Source organism: Schistocerca cancellata, chromosome 5, assembly GCF_023864275.1.
Source record: "Schistocerca cancellata isolate TAMUIC-IGC-003103 chromosome 5, iqSchCanc2.1, whole genome shotgun sequence".
NCBI classification, from domain to species: Eukaryota; Metazoa; Arthropoda; class Insecta; order Orthoptera; family Acrididae; genus Schistocerca; species Schistocerca cancellata.
Window position 1 is genome coordinate 650,666,900 of NC_064630.1, and position 19,095 is coordinate 650,685,994.

Sequence of the window (19,095 nt, forward strand, 5' to 3'; positions counted from 1 at the left end):
GCTGAATGTTTCCATTTGTCCCGAAGTCATCGTTGTAACAGAAGAAATGGTGGCGCGCAGCGCACTGTGGAATTTCGAGGACTCCAATGCAAGCACGTTCGGCGTGATAAAACAAATTAAGCTTCAACTAAACGCAGCATTTATAACATATTATTTTCGGTTGGAAAAAAGGTAAGGTCATTTTTAACTAACTACCATTTTTTTAGGCTTTGTTATGGAGTGCTGTTGCTGTTGAAATTTGTCACAAGAGCTAATAAGTTCGGGCACAACGAAGTATTGTCGCAAGGTGTAATAGGTGCGGCCCCAGCGAACAATGTTATAATTTTTACTTTGCTTAGAAAGCAAACTTGCCGAGGACAATGTAAAATTGGGAGCAGACAGTTATGCTACAAAGGCAGGAACTATGTAGATTTGCTGTTTTGAGACTACTGAATAATATTTCTAGCACCGAGCTTCGTATTCGTCTAGTTGTCGGCTTACGCCCAATGGCTCAAATGGCTCTGAGCACTATGGGACTCAACTGCTGAGGTCATTAGTCCCCTAGAACTTAGAACTAGTTAAACCTAACTAACCTAAGGACATCACACACATCCATGCCCGAGGCAGGATTCGAACCTGCGACCGTAGCGATCTCGCGATTCCAGACTGAAGCGCCAGAACCGCGCGGCCACTTCGGCCGGCTTACGCCCAATGGGTGTTTTTTGAAGATTATAGGCATGTTTTGTAACGTCCTTCATGTTTATGATACTTGAATTAGACGTAATAAAAAACGACATTCAAGTCGAATGATTGCTGAAAATAAATCAAATTATTATTTAAGCAGAATCTGGATAAATGACATTTGTTTGTAAAGCTATTGCATTACTTATTTTCTTTATTTATACGATTAGTACGAGTTATTTGTAGATGAGTAAAATGACCTCAATCATTGGTGAGTGTTAAAGCGTATCAGGAGTGTGCGTTGTGTTTACCATCATTTGGTGGCAGGCAGATGGGTCGAATGTCCTGCGTGATGGGAACTCGGTCGTTGAGCCTGAGCAGCGCGATGTCGTGGTCGAAGTTCATGAAGCTGAAGTCTCCTGTGAACGCCCGCAATACGAAGCGAGTCTCTGGCCGCATTGTCGAGTTGCAGCGGTCATGCTCGCCGAAAGTCACTTTTATCATGAACCACATAAACCTGTCGGATAAGATATTTCTCTCCGTGCATATCATTTATGTTACATTGAACAAAGACACAAGAAGAACATAATTAATTTAACATGCAGGTTACTCACTCTCACAGATATCATTACTGAAGAACGAGTAAGTGCCTATTTCGCTTGCAGCTCTCAGGCGCCTTGCCACGGTTCGCGCGACACCCCCGTCGGACGTTCGAGTTCTCCCACGGGCATGGTTGTGTGTGTTATCCTTAGCGTAAGTTAATGTAAGTTAGATTAATTAGTGTGTAAGACTAGGGACCGATGACCTCAGCAATTTGGTCCCATAGGGACACCACTTCAGTTGCAACACGTTGAATGACATCTTTGGTTCATTAGCAGTCTTTGTTAAGGTTTTGAGAAAGTAATACTAATCTCTCACTTTCAGAAAACTGTGCACAGCGTTTTCTCAACGTTCCCTCCTTCAAGTTCGCTACTCAGCAGATCCTCTCAAATAACTTCCATGTTTTTGTCCAGTCCCTACACGTTGGCGTACTGATTGGTTCAAATGGCTCTGAGCACTATGGGACTTAACATCTGAGGTCATCAGTCCCCTAGAACTTAGAACTACTTAAACCTAACTAACCTAAGGACATCACACACATCCATGCCCCAGGCAGGATTCGAACCTGTGACCGTAGCGCTCACGCGATTCCAGACTGAAGCGCCTAGAACCGCACGGCCACACCGGCCGGCAGCCTACTGATTCACGGTTGTTGTAACTCATGCATTTGTTATTGTGTAATGATTTTATCACCTAAATATTTACCGATTGGGCACTTCCTAATTCGTTTCGTTACTTGTTTATTTTCATTCCTGTACGGATGTTGAGCCCTTTGCAGTCCTAGTTGGTAGGTTTTGGGTACGGTACCAATCAGTTACTCTCAGATACGTATCGCTGCTCTTATGGATTTATTTCCGTCATGCTCGTTTCTAACCACCAATTATATAATGCATGTTATAGGCTAATATATTATCATAGCATGGCATATTACGGCAAGAACTGTTCTGGTCTTCTACAGGATATAAATGCCAACTGCTTCCAGTCTACCAGTGGCGTAGGGGATGCCGAGACGAACAGTTCGATGCAGGAAACTTGCGATGAAGCCCAGAACCCACCTCAAATTGATCTAAGCTACAGCGTATGCGCGCCGCGTGGGTTTTTCAATATTCTCTGGCTCACTTACGCCACTGGCTTTGTCGGCTATTTCTTTAAAATTATTATTTCAGCTTTGCGTTGAGGATAGTAAAAGACAGGCTTTTGTAAACGGTATGCAAAAACTAATTATATACACAATTCAGTCCAAACGTAACTCGTACAAGCGTAATGGTTTCATAGTAAGAAGGCCGATTTAATTGTTAATTTTATGGTGTCAAAATTCTCAGTGTTTTGAGCTAACATTTATACAAACGCCAATTCTACATTTTTTTAGTACAAGCACAATAGTTTCGCAATAAGAAAGCCAGACAAACAAAATGATGTAATTGTTAATTTTATGTTGTTAAAATTCTCAGTGTTTTGAGGTAATATTTACACAAAAGCCAGATTTACGTTTTGCTAGTGTAGTATTATTAATGTTCCAGTCAAAAACTCGTGTGGTTCGCCGGTGCTATAAATTAGGTGAGGTTTGCAGCCAATTTGAGAGCGTTTTCCGGCTTGACCGGCTACAAGTACCTAGTATCAATTTGTTCGTCTCGCCTTCATCTACAACGTGTGGTACGTAGTAAACAGTTATCGTTAGCATCCTGTAAATTGTAACGCTGTTTATATGGCAATTTTAATGGCGTTTTATTTAACAAGATCTATTAATTATTATTCTCTTGGTTATAAATTATGGTATTTTTATAAACAACGACATGTCTTGAATTAAACATCTTCCGAATGTTTAGTGGTGGCAGCACTAGGAACTACAAGTCAGGGCCACATGCCAAAATCAGCAGGTACACAGGGTGTCTCAAACTTTAGGGTCGAAAGTATAAACGCTGTAGAGAATCACAAAATGAGTATTTTACGGTAGGGGTCAATGGTACGAAATTAATATTTCTGGCGGTGCACGTTCTTGAATGAGAAGCGCGTATCACTTGTTCATAAACTGCTTATATCTCATAACAAACAGTTGTTTGTCGCACTGAATTTGGGGGAGCTGTCTTAAACAATACGAAATCGTTTATTATATGTTCATAGGTCTTGGCTGGCTACCGAACGCGGAGCTTTACTTTTGAGTCATTTGGACGTGTTCAATGGGTGGCCCAGCTGGATGTAGGGCCCTGATAGCGAACGAATGTGCAGCAGAGAGATTCGCAAAACAACGGAGAGACTAAAAAAATATGTCACCTCAGTTCACAGAAATTTTTCGGCTTCGATAGGAACTGAGTCGTTCAAGCTACAAGAGAGCTGGTCAAGATTCGTACACGAGAATTTGAAGAGTGGTGATAGATCTTGTGGGAGGAAATTCATCCATAAGAACTAGTCAACTTGCTTTTGAAATAAAAACATCGAATAATTACGTAGAGAGTACTGATAGGACAACAATTAACAGTTATGCTTCTATAATAAACTAATTTTGAACAGTTCCTATGAGTTTAAGTTGTTGCTCTGTGCTGCAAATCGTTAATGTCAATGAAAAATTAAATATTCGTTTCGATCATTAGTTCGTTATCTCAAAGTAGGCTACTCAGTTATGACCCTCTACTATCTGTATGAATATTACCCTAAAAGTTTGGGACACCCTGCGTCTGCATGCTTTGCAGGGATCTGGATGCATCCCTGAATTAACATTTAATAATAAATTGAATGCACAAATTAAATTAAGTCTCTCTCTCTCTCTCTCTCTCTCTCTCTCTCTCTCTGTGTGTGTGTGTGTGTGTGAGGGAGAGAGAGAGAGACAGAGAGAGAGAGAGAGGGAGATGATCAGTTAGAAAGGTTATTTGTAGTACTTTTCTTCTGACAGTCCCACCGTTCAGCGATATTGACGAACTCTTCGTCAAAATTTGAAGTTTCAATCCAAAAATAAGCGTACTGTCCGAGAATTCACGCATTATCGTGTAACAGAAGCAGGCGGCAGGACTCACCCCTTGACACAGTGCGCCGCCGTGAGCACGTATCTGTCATTGATGAGCGTGCCTCCGCAGTAGAAGCGATTGAAGTACGTGAGCCGCGCCATCCAAGGGAACTCGCTCACGTCAGCCGCCTGCCCACCGACGATGCGCGATCCGTCATTCCGCTCGCCACACGCTGTAACAACACGTTCCTTTCACCTTGTTGCAGTTGTCTGTCTTCTCTGTAGAACAGGGTCACACAGACTGCTAATATGCTGTTTTTGTTCTCGTACATCATATTTCTCTTTAAGTTCAAGAGTAAGAGCGTACATTTTACGAGATAATACATTGCACTGCAACAGAGTATGAGTAAAGTTATAGTTCTACAGGCACTACTTCGAATTTATTTTTTTCTTGACAAATCTGCAAGTATTAATAAATGGTGATTTTTCTTGTAAATAAAATTCATTATTTATCAGTGGCTCCCAGGAAGCATACTTAAGGACAGAGGAGTATTCGGTAGACAATACTCGTAAATGAATCAGACATTTTTTTTTCCTCTGTTAGGCTGCTATTTATTTAAACTATCTTTAGTTTCGCAACTGGTTTCAGCTCTTTAAGCCATTGTTCAGTTGTTATAAGTGTATTCGCAACTGGTTTCAGCTCTTTAAGCCATTGTTCAGTTATTATAAGTGTATAAAAACAAATTCTATTATCGCTACGAAATGGGAAGCAGAATGATGTGTAACTAAAATAGAAGAAAGATAGTTACCTAAGAAAGGTACCATAAATAGAAAAAAATTGAATTTACACTCGTTTTGGTTTACAAAAATTTTAATTGTTCTTGATGTTTTCATAGTTTTTGCACATAAGGCCGGAAATATAGAAAGATTCAATGTTGATCAAACAAAAAAAAGCGAAAGTGGTCTTAAAAAGATGTACCAAAATGAGTAGTTCGAAAATTAAAAATTTCACTTAGTATATCGACATTATGAATAACTTTATGTGTAAGTGTGGTAACTACAAACGATTAGTCTCATCTTTCAATGTGGGGACTACAACTGGAATTGCTATTTTGGATTATTGTGATATCTTCAGGTATATAGTTCAGTTTGTTTGTTGGTAGGTATATCTGGTTGATTTTTAAATTGCTATAAATTTCAATTACCTCTAGAATAATCATTTTCTTCCCCTTCTTTGCATGATGAAGGATTTGGAATTTATGGTACATCTTTTGCGACATGACTGTTATGTATTAGATGCTTCATGTATATATTTGGATTAGTTTCGTTAAATTTGAGTGTATCATGTCATATCGAATTTTATCTGTTCTGAATTTTTTAATGGTTCTGTTCTATGGATGATATGTTTTATAATAAATTTAATATTTTTCCCATATGAAATCTAATTTTCATTTTTGTATATTTAAGAATTTTAGCTATTTTTTTAAATGATCATCATAATATTAGGAAACTGCTAAATCAATCTTCTTAACCATTTTTCTCTCTAGACTAATCTCATTGGTAGCTTTTGCTTAATATCTTACAGATTGCTAGTTGGTGTGATATATTACTCATCAATTTGTGTTCAGTTGTTGGCTTCTAAAAATTTTAAACTTTTGGTAACAACCCATTTTCATTATTAAAACATCCAAAAAGTTAATGCAGTTATTTACTTCAATGTAAATGGTGAATTTTATCTTTACTATTTAGTTATTTTTGTTGTGAGTGCATATTATCCTCCTCTGTAGCATTAAACAGGACTAAGTTGTCTCCAACATAACATTTGTTGTAATTGACTTTGTCAGTAATCTATTAAAACTTTGCAGAAAATATTTCTTCAGTGGTTAATGTGTAGGGTACACATCAACCAAGGTTCCTGCCATGGAGTTACTTGTGATTAAATTGTCCAGTTGTGATGTACATCATTCTGAAAGCTAAGGCAGTTATAATATAGAGTAAGCTGCAACAGCTGAATAAGATCACAAATCACACCTGGACCAAGTTTCTAGCATTTAATTAATTTAGTCTCAATTATATCTGTGGTTTTTAAGGAAACTTTGTATAAATAATAATAAGAGTGAAAGAAACCAGTTTAATGTTATTAGGAATACTAGTACCATGTTTTGATTTGATCAGTTAATTCTTGTGTGTGCTTTATTGCATGTTTCATCTCATATGTATAGAATTTTGTGAATAAATTATTGAGTTTTGTGCATAAAATATGTGAGAGACTGACAATACTATTAACAATAGGTCAGATAGGCACATCTCTTTTATGAATTTCTGGTTGTGCACCTAATTTTGCGCCTCTAGGATTTGTAATCACACATTCTCTTGCTTCTTTATCTGTGAAGTGGAAACTGCCTTTTTTTTTTACATGTTTTCAGGATGAATTAAATTTGCAGCTTAGTTATATTGTTCTTTCGAAAAAAATAGTAAATGAGTCAGATAATCACTGGACAGTGGCCTAAAAAGCCAAAACCATTATGAAATGAAAGGAAAGTTTAAATAAATAAAGCCTCAATGGAAAAATGCTGCATTAATTTACAAATATATGACTTTGGTACCCCCTTATATAAAATACTAGTGTTGGTCTTATTAACTCTAATGGTTCGAAATAACCTTTCAAGAATAAATTTTAATATAAGAAAATTTCATGCTGGTTATTTAAAGTGAAGCTTGTCAATATAAGGTGCGTCTGCTCTTCGTCAAAATCAATCAGATTGCAAACAAAGGTGAGCTGATGCCTTGTTCCAAGAGGATACTGCAAACATACAGACGAACAGCAAGAATGTAAATGATAGCCATGAGCAGCAGAGTCGTTGATCAATGGAAAAGTGGGATGGTAGATAATTATTTGTTGAGCAGTAATGCAGAGTAGGCATCGAAATTGGAAAATCTGAATGGCATCTTATATTTTTATGGAAGAATTCAGTCTGGTAAAAGAATGACTCTTTGTGGACCTGCAGCCAGGTGAATCGTGCATAGTCAAAAGTCTGGGTGTACTATAAGCGGACCTAACGATTTGCTGATGTTGCGAATGCTTCAGACATTTCACAAAAACATCTAACAGTTCTCCAACATGTTGGTGATCTGCAGCCACCATAATGCCAGTGGAGAGGATTGTTCTAGATCAACTCAGACAACTGCAAACATTTACTGCTGGTATCACTAAATTCCCTAAAAAGTTTAGATAATAGATGTATAATAGATGTTTTCAGTCATAAAGAACGTCTGTAATTACGTCATTTGTAGCTGCCAAAAAGTTTATAATTTATAGATAGGTATTGTAACAAACACCACAAAGACAAACTCATGTTTGTGAGTAAGGATAATACTACAGGAGTAAACTTAGTCATAAACCAAAGAAGTATAGAAAGGGGGAAACAATAATGTACCATGGAACCATAATACATTAAAATTGGGATAACTCGTAAGAAATAAAGATTCGCATCGGGAAAGCAAGAAGTGTGTTTCAGAAAGTGAGTGATGTTTTCAAAGGCTGTAACCTAACCCTAAAAACAAGATCAGAATTTTGCACTGCTATGTATATTGTGTCCGCCTGTATGGGGTAGGTACATGGACATTAAATAAAAACATAGAGAAGAAGCTGAAGGCCTTTGAATTGTGGCTTTACAGGCAGATACTGAGAATATGTTGGACCCAGAGAGTGACAAACGTATAAGTTTTGAGAAGAGTGAACACAACAACTAAATTAATCAAGATAGTGAAATGCCGAAAGTTGCAATATCTAGGACATATCATGTGTAACACAAATAGATATGATTGTCTAGAAAAAATACTTCAGGGGAAAATCAACAGCAAAAGAGGTCCAGGAAGAAGATGAATGTCTTGGTTTGACAACCTTAGATGCTGGTTCTGTATGTCTTCAACGGAACTATTCTGTGGTGCTACTAACAAGAGAAGAATAGCCATCATGATCCCCAATATGCGAAGCGGATAGGCACTGAAAGATGAAGATAAGGAAATTAATAACACTGTTTCTGTTTTTGTCCATAAAGATATAGCGTCACTTTAGGTATTATTTGCATTGTTTACTATGGATGAAAACACAAGTTTTAATCTGTTATTTCGAATGTTAATAGAATTATATGTTCAGGAGTTAACATCAATTATCAAGATTGGCGACACTCTACCGAGACTCCCATTTTAGCCACCCCACTGAAACGCCAAATGAATCTTGATTACTGTATCAGAGATCCATGGGAAACAACTAATATTTTGCTAGTGAGCTTCCAGTCAATTTCAAGAACTTTGTTGGAGGAAGTATGTCTTCCATGTGAAATTTCAGGATTGATATAGTGGGTAATTCAGCGAAGATGTTTGCTTCGGAAATCCCCTGATCTATTGAACATATCGTATTTCTGTTTCTAACCAAATGAATTGTGAAAATGCCCTCACTAAGTGAGTATAGTCTCTTTCCATAGCTATGTTAATTACGTATTAGTTACAATTGGAGCTATGGTACTTTCTGCTGCTAGTATCGTAGTTCTGAAAGAGACAAATTCAGTGGCGTTTCATGTCTAGTTAGTAGTTCAACTCAGGATTTATCTGTTTTGGACTTGAAACCACCGATTGCTGACTTTTGTGGAAGCTCATGTTGTTATATGTAACTGTCGGTTCTGATTGATGGGATGCTCCAATTTGACACACCTGAGAAAGTCTACTTACAAAAGTGGAATAGTGGAGAGTAGTTTAATTTAAAACTGATACTAATCACACTTGGCTACATGTGACACTTGGCTGCATGGGGTCGGACTGTCACTCAAACTGGAAGGCAATGAGCGAGGCATCTAATAGTGTTTCACCAGTTAACTACGGTAACATCTATGCTCTTCTGATTCTTCAGCATTTTCGGCACACTTCATGCCAAAGTAGTTCACAGGTGAACGGCTGGGTATCAGTAGTCAACGAGCACAATGTTCCTGGGCCCTCATCAGGTGCTAGATGACAACGTGGTCGCCGCCGAAAAACTATGCCAGTTAGACATGGACATCCGACCGTTTACCTGTGAACTAATTGGGCAGGCAGGGAGGTTCAAAATGGTTCAAATGGCTCTGAGCACTATGGGATTCAACTGCTGAGGTCATAAGTCCCCTAGAACTTAGAACTACTTAAACCTAACTAACCTAAGGACATCACACACATCCATACCCGAGGCAGGATTCGAACCTGCGACCGTAGCGGTCGCGCAGTTCCAGACTGTAGCGCCTAGAACCGCTTGGCCACTCCGGCCGGCGGCAGGGAGGTTTTACGTTTTAGAGTCCGCCATAACTTAAGTCATGGGAGAACTAGCACTTGTGAAATTTTTGATATACATTCGTTATTAGTTGTCATTTCAGTATCCATGGGGCTTATGTCAATTAAACAACACATCTTCGTTTACGACACTTTTGTTGCAACCAGTCATTCGGCAGTGCAGACGCAGCGAAGATTTTAAAATCTGTCCCGCGTTGGTCGACACAATGCTGTCCCACCTCGCCCGACAAAAATAACGTGCCTCAACAATTTCAGAACGAGAGGAACTGTAACATCTGGAACAGCTTGGGGAGGTGCTCTGATAGTTAGAACAGCAGAAAACATCAATAAAGTTCGGCAAGCTGTCGAGGCCAGTCGTCGACGCTTAGCTGTACAACACGCTCGCGCTTTGCGTATTTCAGACAGATCAGTTCACCACATTTTGCACTTCGACCTCCACTTTTACCCTTTTAATATAATCGTGGTTGAACAACTATGACTATGTACGGCGGCATATGTTTTCAGAAAGGATGCTGAAAACCTTGGAAATTGACAGTTTTCTGCTAATGAGTGACGAGGCTTACTTTCACTTATCGGGTGCTGTGAACAAACAAAGTTGCCGGTACTGGTCGGAAAATAATCTACGGGAACTTCACGAGAGGCCCCTGCGTAGTAAGCAAGTAAATGTGCGGTGTGGATTAGTCCGATTTTATATCACTGGACTCTACTTTTTCCGAAAAAATTTACGCGCTGTGCTGTCAACTCACAACAGTACTTCACGATGTTGCAAGAATTTTTTATGGCAGAACTGAGAAGATAAAAAGACTGTCCTCAATAATGTGTGGCCTCAGCAGGATGGGGTTACTTCCCATACCTCAAGACCACCCATGGACGTTGAAAAGGAACATTTTTAGGTCGCCTCCTTTCTTTGCGTTGGGATGTGGACTAGCCTCCTTGATCTACAGATCTTTCTCCTTGCAGTTATTTCTTATGGGACTACCTGAAATCTCGGGTTCACATTGAAAAACCGCGGACTCGTGAAGCTCTTTCAGAAGACATTAATCGAGACATTTACCTTGTTGTGCTGGAAAGGTGTATGGACAATTATTCCACTCTCGTGCAACAATGCCTGGACAAGAACGGCCACCACTTGGATAACGTCATTTTTTGCACATGAATTAGAATCCTTGTTTGTGTTTTATGTTTATTAAATGACACTATCTGTAATATTTGAGAAATATAAAAATCGAGATTTATTTTAAAAATAAATGTGTTGGAATGTCTTGAAAAGTGTAATACCACCGTGTCGGACTCTGCTCTCGTTTCTACCAGAACCTTGAAAGAAAGGTGCCTATCAAAAATTGAATAACTTGTGAAACAAGGAACTTAAGAATGAAGATTGTTAAATAATAACTTTTAGTTTAATATCAGGAAACACATTTACATTGTAATATTACATCAGTGACTTGTACAAAAAAAATCACAAAAGAATGTGATCATAAACATTTCCTAAAATTTCATTTATGTCATCAACTGTTCAAAATGTTCACCGTGCACTGCGCAACACTTTTGCTGTCACTAATGCAAGTAAGTCTGGAAACTGTGATCTTGAGTCGTCGGGGCTCGTGCATAGACCTTAAATTTGAGTTTGTCCTTAAGAAACAAATCCAGTGTCGTCTAATCGGTGTCGTGAGATTTCCTACCGTGGGGTTTCCTACTAGCACTGGCGCACTAAACCTGTCAGAGGCCCGGGCCGGCAAAACAAATTGAGGCTCCCCTTGCTGCCCCCTCCCACCGTTCTCACCACGCAGGAGTGCTCCGAGAGTTTCAAACGCAAACGGAAGGAAGTCCGACATTGCTTATTATCTTCATTTTGTGTCGTGATAATTTACAAGGTATAACGTTATTTTACGTAACACTGAAAGTGACTGCTCTCGTAATCTCGTTGCTATTATTTAATAGCTATATTGCCCCTTATACGAAAGAAATCATTACATGATTTCTGTTGTTCGAATCTGTTATTTTTGTTTCGCAACTAAGTCGGCGTAGAGCGAGCAGGGTGTATAAAAATGAATCCCCATTTCCCAAAGCAAGAGGAAGGTCACTGTCTAAATAAAACTTCGTTCAGTGCAAGGTGGAGGTTACTTCACTAACGGATTTCAACAAACGCCACACTGCTGCTTCGATCTTGATGAAATTTTTTACATTTGATCTTCAAAACAAGGGGAACCTCACCATCTACATGACATTTCATACGGTGTATGGCGGAGGGTATCCTAAAGCAGAACTACACACCTTTTGACTGATCAGCTTGGGAGTTGGCTCATGTATGTATGTTTTCGTGGTGGAGGCATTTATACAAGCCAACGTATGCTGGATGGCGGAGGGTTGTCCTACCTTTAAATAAATTCAATATCGTTTCGTCAATGAGCATGAAAATTGGCAGATATACGTATTTTTTCATAGATGGGGAAAGATGAGATGGCATAACGGAGGCGGAGGAGGAAATATACGGAGAGAGGAAAACGTGATGGGGGCGGGGAGGGGGGAGGAGGTGATCCAGAGAAGTGAGAGAAGCAGATTAAAAGAAAGAGGGAGCAGCAGGTAGACAGAGAAAGGGGGAAGGTGGAGAGTGGCTAATGGAACACTGTAATAAACACATAAATTAGTTGTGTTATTGTGAATTTGATGTTCTATTAGAAAAAGCGGAGGTGGAGGTGGACAGAGACGTGAAGATGAATGGAGAGGGAGAGGAGGATGGAGAGGAGGAGGAAGTGTTGTGAGAGAGTTTCGTGTGATATATATGACGGAACTCCAGAATCGGCAAGTTAATTTTGCGAAATTATTGAGTCTGGTAAAATGTATGCTGTATTTACACATACCGTTTTGAAACAACAATATTTTTAAGGCCCACAGCAAATCCCAGAATTTTTCACACAGAACATCACGGTAAATTTTTTATCATCCAACTTCTCGAATCTCTAGACCCCCTACGTGGTGACGCTCGTGTTTCCGACTACAAATAAATATCGTAACCGTGAACTTTCCGACTGACATGAAAATAAGAACATCCCTTCACATTTTATCCAGGCTTAGGACTGGCAATGCTCATAATACATAGGCATGTGTAAATTTTTTCATTTTTTCATTGCATTTTCTTATTTTTTGTTGTTTTTGTTGCTATTGTTGTTTATTTTTGTTTGTTTTTGTTGTTATTGTTGTTGTTCAACATTACAGTAGCAAACTGATAACCTTTTTTCCCATATCAATCGTAATTTCTTATTCAATTTTTTGTAAAAAGGCTAGAGATTTTAAACACCTTTTTAAATCTCCAGAGTCTTCATATGTTTTCATAATGTCTTTTAATCTTTTGTCGAGATCTATGTACCTTTTCTTTCTTTTTTGAAGAGGTAGGCCAATGGAATCTTTTTTAATTTCAATAATAGCATTCACTGCCTCCTCCTTCAGATTTTGAATCAGAAAGTACACATTTGGATGTTTCTGATTTATTGAGGAGTTCAGTTTTCTATGCCAACCTTCGACAGCATTCGTCGTTCTGTGTCGTTGGTTAAAAACATTCCACATTTCAATAGGTATGTTAGGATTTCCCATCCACTGATCAACCATATAGTCTGCAAATGCTGTGATCTTCTCTCCACTGGGCATTTGTTCCATTATTAAAATCCACACTTCATCGACAGTGTTAAGTGAAAGACGTGCCACTGCAGCACACATGCGACAAAACAATCGGACTTCCTCCCTAACCCTGTAGTCTTCCGTTAATACCAGTTCCTGTATCTTCTTCCACAGACACTGGTTACAGTGAAAATTACAACCGGAAAGTTGTGTTTCAGGGAACACTGAATTCATTGCTTTAATTGTAGCCATTCCCATCTTAGATTTCAATCCAGAAAAAAGTCTTTCGTATGAATTTTGACTTTTGTCTGACAACAAAGCAAATAAAACAGGAAATATCGTAGTTGCCTCTTCTGTAGTTCCGATGTCGACTTGGATTGTGTACAATTGTTTGAACTGTTTCGAACAGCTGTCAAGGGTCCCATCCATAAGCACAGTTCCATTGTCACAAATGATTTTATCTGCTTCTTCATAAGCAAATACTAGATGTCTCTTGCCTGGAACAGAGCCATCATCAATCTTCAAAAAACTATTACCTTCCGTTAACTTCAAAAGGTCTTCGCTAAGGCGAATTTCCGAACTAGAGCCAGGGTTCTGGGTTGTCCTAGTAGCTCCTCTTCTCGCTTTACACAGTTGAGTCTTGGAGCTGTCATAATTCGGAATATATGACACGAATTCTAATCCTTTATCTTTCAAATCTTGAAATTCCTGCTTAAAAATTTGGGCTATAGGCACTGTCTTTTCATCACGAACGCTTTTTCTGCAATTATGTAGTCTTTTCTTTATCTCCACATCTGTTTTGTCAGGCGGACAAAAATGTTGCTATTGAGCAACGAATTCACCATTTGCAATTTTTAAACGGCCTTTGCACCTACTCCATTCATAATTGACGCACATCCAGTTCGTATATTCTTCATTTTTCCTATAAATACGGTAGCGATGACCATCATTCATAAGACACGGCCTCCCTTTCGTTGTTGTTATCACTTCCATCGTGTACACTGCATAGAACAGAAGTCGTATAGGAAAACTCACGGAACGAAAGCTATCGACGACGACACTGTCTGAGAAACGGTGACAACACCTGCACTGAGGGTGAGCGACTGAAGTAGACAAGCAGTGGGGGAAAAAATGGCTCTGAGCACTATGGGGCTTAACTTCTGAGGTCCATCAGTCCCCTAGAACTTAGAACAATTTAAACATAAGTAACCTAAGGACATCACACACATCCATGCTCGAGGCAGGATTCGAACCTGCAACCGTAGCGGACGCGCGGCTCCAGACTGTAGCGCCTAGAACCGCTCGGCCACTATGGCCGGCAAGCAGTGGGGGAGGCTCAGTTTGCAAACACCTCGTTGGGGAACCGGTTGCTCGGGACAGCTTCGCTACCTGCTGCACCCTTGTAGGAAACCCCACGGTAGGAAACCACGTAGCCGTCTAATCAGGCGACCGCGCGGGCCAAGTGATTACACCCTTACTCTCATCACTGGAGCTAACATGTGGATTATGGGCCACAGTTGCAGCAGCATCTACACTACCGGAAAAAAATTAGCATACTTGGAAAAACGATGTCGATTTTGATCCGATGACATGTGCACCTGGGGGATAGTGGACGTTCTGGTAATGGTTTCAACGTCGTCCGCCAACAGATAGCGTAGTGGGATAGCTACCAGAGCGCCATCTGTGTCTACCCTTTAGTAGGAAATGCCTACAGCCAAAAGGCTCACTGTGCTGCAGACGTGTAAAGCAAGCAGGCAGTCATGTCACAGAGATGCACTCACGCTTCCTACAGCCAGCTAAGCGAGTTTGCATGGGTGCAAATTTTGGCCTTCCAAGTGGAGGGATGGTTCTTTCGAAGAATTGCCATACAAGGTGGACATTCTGCATCAGTTGTGCATTGACACTGATATCGGTGGTCACGTGAACATTCTCGCACCTATAGAAGAGGCTGTGGATGTCCATGCTGCGCGACATCCACACAGCGCAGACGCCCACAAGGATCGTCATATTGCAAGGACAGCAGTGGCAGATCGTACAGCTACCACAGCACAGATAAGAGGGCTTGTGAACCCCGTTATTTGCAGTGGGACTACGGTCACGCACGCCTCTCCCACTCACGCCACAGCATCGACGTGCACGGCTCGAGTGGTGCCGTTAGAGGATCACTTAGAAGATTGAGTGGCGATCCGTGGTCTTCAGCGATGATAGCGGATTCTGCTTGCATATGATTGATAGTCGTTTGTGTACACAATGTAGAGCTGGTGAGCACTGTCTCATAGAGTGCATTCGCCTGAGACGTACTGGCCTTGCCCCAGGCTGTATGGTCTGGGCTGCAATAAGCTAAAACTCTCGTTCACTTTTGTTGTTTCTGGAGGGGAGGCTAACCAGCACTCGGTCCATGCAGAATGTTGTTAGACCCATTCTTTTGCTGTTCTTGCACCAGGAAGGTGATGTGTTGTTCCAACAGAATAGTGCTCGCCCACACACTGCCCGTGAAACTGAACATGCTCTGCAAAACGTGCAGCAACTTCCCTGACGAGCAGAATCTCTGGACTTGCCTCCAATCGAGCACATATGTGTGGTATGATGGAGCGAGTAGTGCCTCATGTGACACATCAACCAACAACTCTTACAGAGCTACGTGAACAGGTGAAGCAGGTGTTGCATAAAATATTCCTGAACAGTGTTCACCTTCTGTACGATCGACTGGATATCCAAAGTCAGCACCTGCATTGGCGCCTGTGGAGGTTACACCATGTACTGATATGTGGGTTTCAGCATGGGTACCTCAGAACTGTTTATGCTATTGATCTGTAAACGTAAGCGTTTCATGTACTCCATTCTGCACTGTTGCAACAATGAATCTTCAGTGAACTGGAAACCTCTAAAATGGTGTACTGTAATGTGAGAAGCATCAGTTGCAAAAGGTGACAGTTGGGGGAGATAAGGGCGATAGGTCAAGAATCACTCAGTTTTTCGAAACCACCGTACTGTTATGGTAACTGAACGATGTTAGATGAAGAGAAGTTTTTGCGCTTGGTCCTCGGTGACAGTATAGATTCATACTATTTTGAACATGTTAAGTATCCATTAAGGAGAGTGAGAAAGAGAGAAGGGCATCAGAACCCACGTCACTGAAAACAATACGAATGAACTGGTATCTTTGACAACAAAACACAACGCTGGTGCTGTTAAGCACGTTGCCTCATATATAATTCTAAGTCTACATCTAAATACAAGCTCTCCTGCGAAACTTGCAGAACTAGCACTTCTGGAAGAAGTTTCATACCAGCGCACACGCCGCTGCAGAGTGAAAATTTCATTCTGGAAACATCCCCCAGCTGTGGCAAAGCCATGTCTTCGCAATATCCTTTCGTCCAGGAGTGCTAGTTCTGCAAGCTTCGTAGGAGAGCTTCTGTGAAGTTTGGAAGGTAGGAGACGAGTTACTGGCGGAAGTAAAGCTGTGAGGACGGGGCGTGAGTCGTGCTTGGGTAGCTCAGATGGCAGAGCACTTGCCCGCGAAAGGCAAAGGTCCGAGTGTTCTAATAGTTAACTATTCGTCTTCGATTGTAGATATCGTAGTTTCCTGAATGTTTCGTTTCCTTCTGCAAGAATAATCTTTATTGGTGAAGTCTGGCGCAAGATCTGTATTGAACCGCACCCAGAACTTCCATCATCGTGCTCTCTTTTGAAACAAGAATTGTGTTCGCAAGTTTTCTCTACGTCAATAAAGTTTTTGAAAGTTAGTTACATATATTACTTATTAATTATGTAAGCCTATACTTACTATTTAACGGTATATATGATGTGATTTAGTGAAATCAGTGAATATCTTCTAGGAACAGCCCATATTGAATCGAATCCAGATCTTTACCACTAGGCCACCTCGTTACACAGTTCCTGTCTATATGTTGAATGTGATCCATGAATGACTGATTTGTCCGACGTATGTTGTTTTATAGAATGACAAGATGCATAAATATCCCTCAGCTTGTTTCTTTATAATCACCTCACGGTGTGCCAACATTAGAGATAGGCTCGGATTTACAGTCAACTTACTGCAGGAACATGTAGGAGGCGCTGCGTTCTGCAACGAGCTTGGCCTCGAAAAGACGCCGAAGAGTGTCCTGCCGCTGGTGGTACCGTTGGTAGATGACTCCACTGCATTCGTTCCCGAACCGTCAACCTGAAACAGTAGAGAGTAAAGTTTCTGGTAGGTTTATGAGATTGGCATTGGTAAAAGATAAAAATCAGCGATTAAACGGTACGAGTTTCATTCTTCCCGGAACGAATTAGTTGTAAGAAAGCGTTTTGATATATATCTTACCACGTTCCGAGAGACTGGAATCCTTTTTCGAAACATGTGTGGAAACGGACGTCAGAATGTAAACCGACAAACGACGCTTACCTAAGCAGGGGCTAAGTGGCAGATGTCGTAATTCAGAAATTAAAGAGGGCACAGCATTGCATGGATACCGCTATAAAACACAATCGATTTCAAGACGCGAATCCCTCTTTTGGTGCCTGCTCAAGGTGGCCACTTGCCCATTCTGACTTTAAACCTTGTGGCAATTTGCTATTCCATTCCCTGTAATGTTACTTTAATCTGAGATGTGAGATTAAGTCGTGTACACCATCAGCCTACAAATTGTGAAACTTTTGTTCATTGAGGTTCAGAGTTTTAATTACTTATGTGTTATGTTATGAGAACAGTTCTGCATTTGCATACAATATCCTCAGTCGTGGCCTCTTAAAAATTCAGGAAAAAGTAAAATCAGAATATTAATTTATGAGTAAAAAAGAAACTTATAATTTTACTTGCTTATGATTTACTGATAATTCGAAGTTCATTCATGATATTCATTGAGGAAACAATATAAACTCACTTTTTTCGAACGAAAGAATTATTTTTGACAGTAAGTATAAGAGGTCTGCGCAGGACCCAGGTGGAAAAAAGCTTCCTGTCCATAAGACGGAATACGATTACCTCAGAACGAAACGGCATTCTTGAAACAAAGGAGTATTTCATACATGACAAAGTGAAACACCTCTATTTGACCGTTATCAAGGGAGGAGATCTGTATTTTTTGCAGGGTATTATGGGGACAGAGACAGTTAGATGATGACTCAGAGAATCGTTTTGTCCTTGTGTTTATGAATTATCTAGCACAGTGGTACAGTAGGTAACCGTTTCATATGGTATGCAGAGCCATAATTCTTTTTGAAATGATGCATGGAATAAAACTACCAGAGATTTTACGTGCTTTTGTACAAAAGAAGTAAATTCAAAACATCCAGTTAGAAACGGGACCCGGTAGTTCTAATGTGCTCAAGTGAATTTAAATTAACAATCACAGCGCAGTGCGGGGACATAAGATTCGGCGTGGCCTGCACAGTGGCACGTCCTCAGAGCGACGCCTGCTCCAAATTGGTTCACTGTTTGCCCTGTTGTCGTGCAGCATACGGGGTTCAGTGCATAGGCACTTCTAGAAGCTTCTACTATTCAGGTGGCTGTGACTTTCGAAGAATTATTCTGTGGCCACTGAAAACAGTTGGTGAGTTTAAAACATCACTGTTATTATTATTACTATTACTATTATTATTGTTATTGTAACTATTGTCGACATACACTGATTAGCGATGTGCGCATATACATATGGCGGTAGTATCTGTTATACAAACTATGAAAGGGCAGTCCATTGGCGGAACTGTCATTTGTATTTAGGTTATCCATGTGGAAAGGTGACCAATCTGATAATGGCCGTACGACGGGAATTACCGGACTTTGAACGGGAAATGTTATTTGGAGCTAGACGCATGAGACATTCCATATCGGAAATCGTTAGGGAATTTAATTTTCCGAGATCCACAGTGTGGAGTACCGAAATACCACATACCAGGCAATACCTCTCACCACGGACGACGCAGTGTCCGACGGCCTTCACTTTACTACCAAGAGCAGC

At 40.3% G+C, this 19,095-nt stretch overlaps 1 protein-coding gene across 1 annotated transcript in view; it reads right to left on the reverse strand.

Moving 5' to 3' along the window:
* The window catches only part of LOC126187891 (trypsin-7-like), a 129,588-nt gene that overhangs the window by 31,181 nt on the left and 79,312 nt on the right, over positions 1–19,095 (reverse strand). The window contains exons 2-4 of the mRNA XM_049929239.1: positions 17,192–17,318; positions 4,269–4,431; positions 972–1,177 (exon numbers count right to left, since the gene is read on the reverse strand). Coding sequence (XP_049785196.1) covers positions 972–1,177; positions 4,269–4,431; positions 17,192–17,318 — 496 coding nt within the window. The remainder of the gene's footprint in view (positions 1–971; positions 1,178–4,268; positions 4,432–17,191; positions 17,319–19,095) is intronic.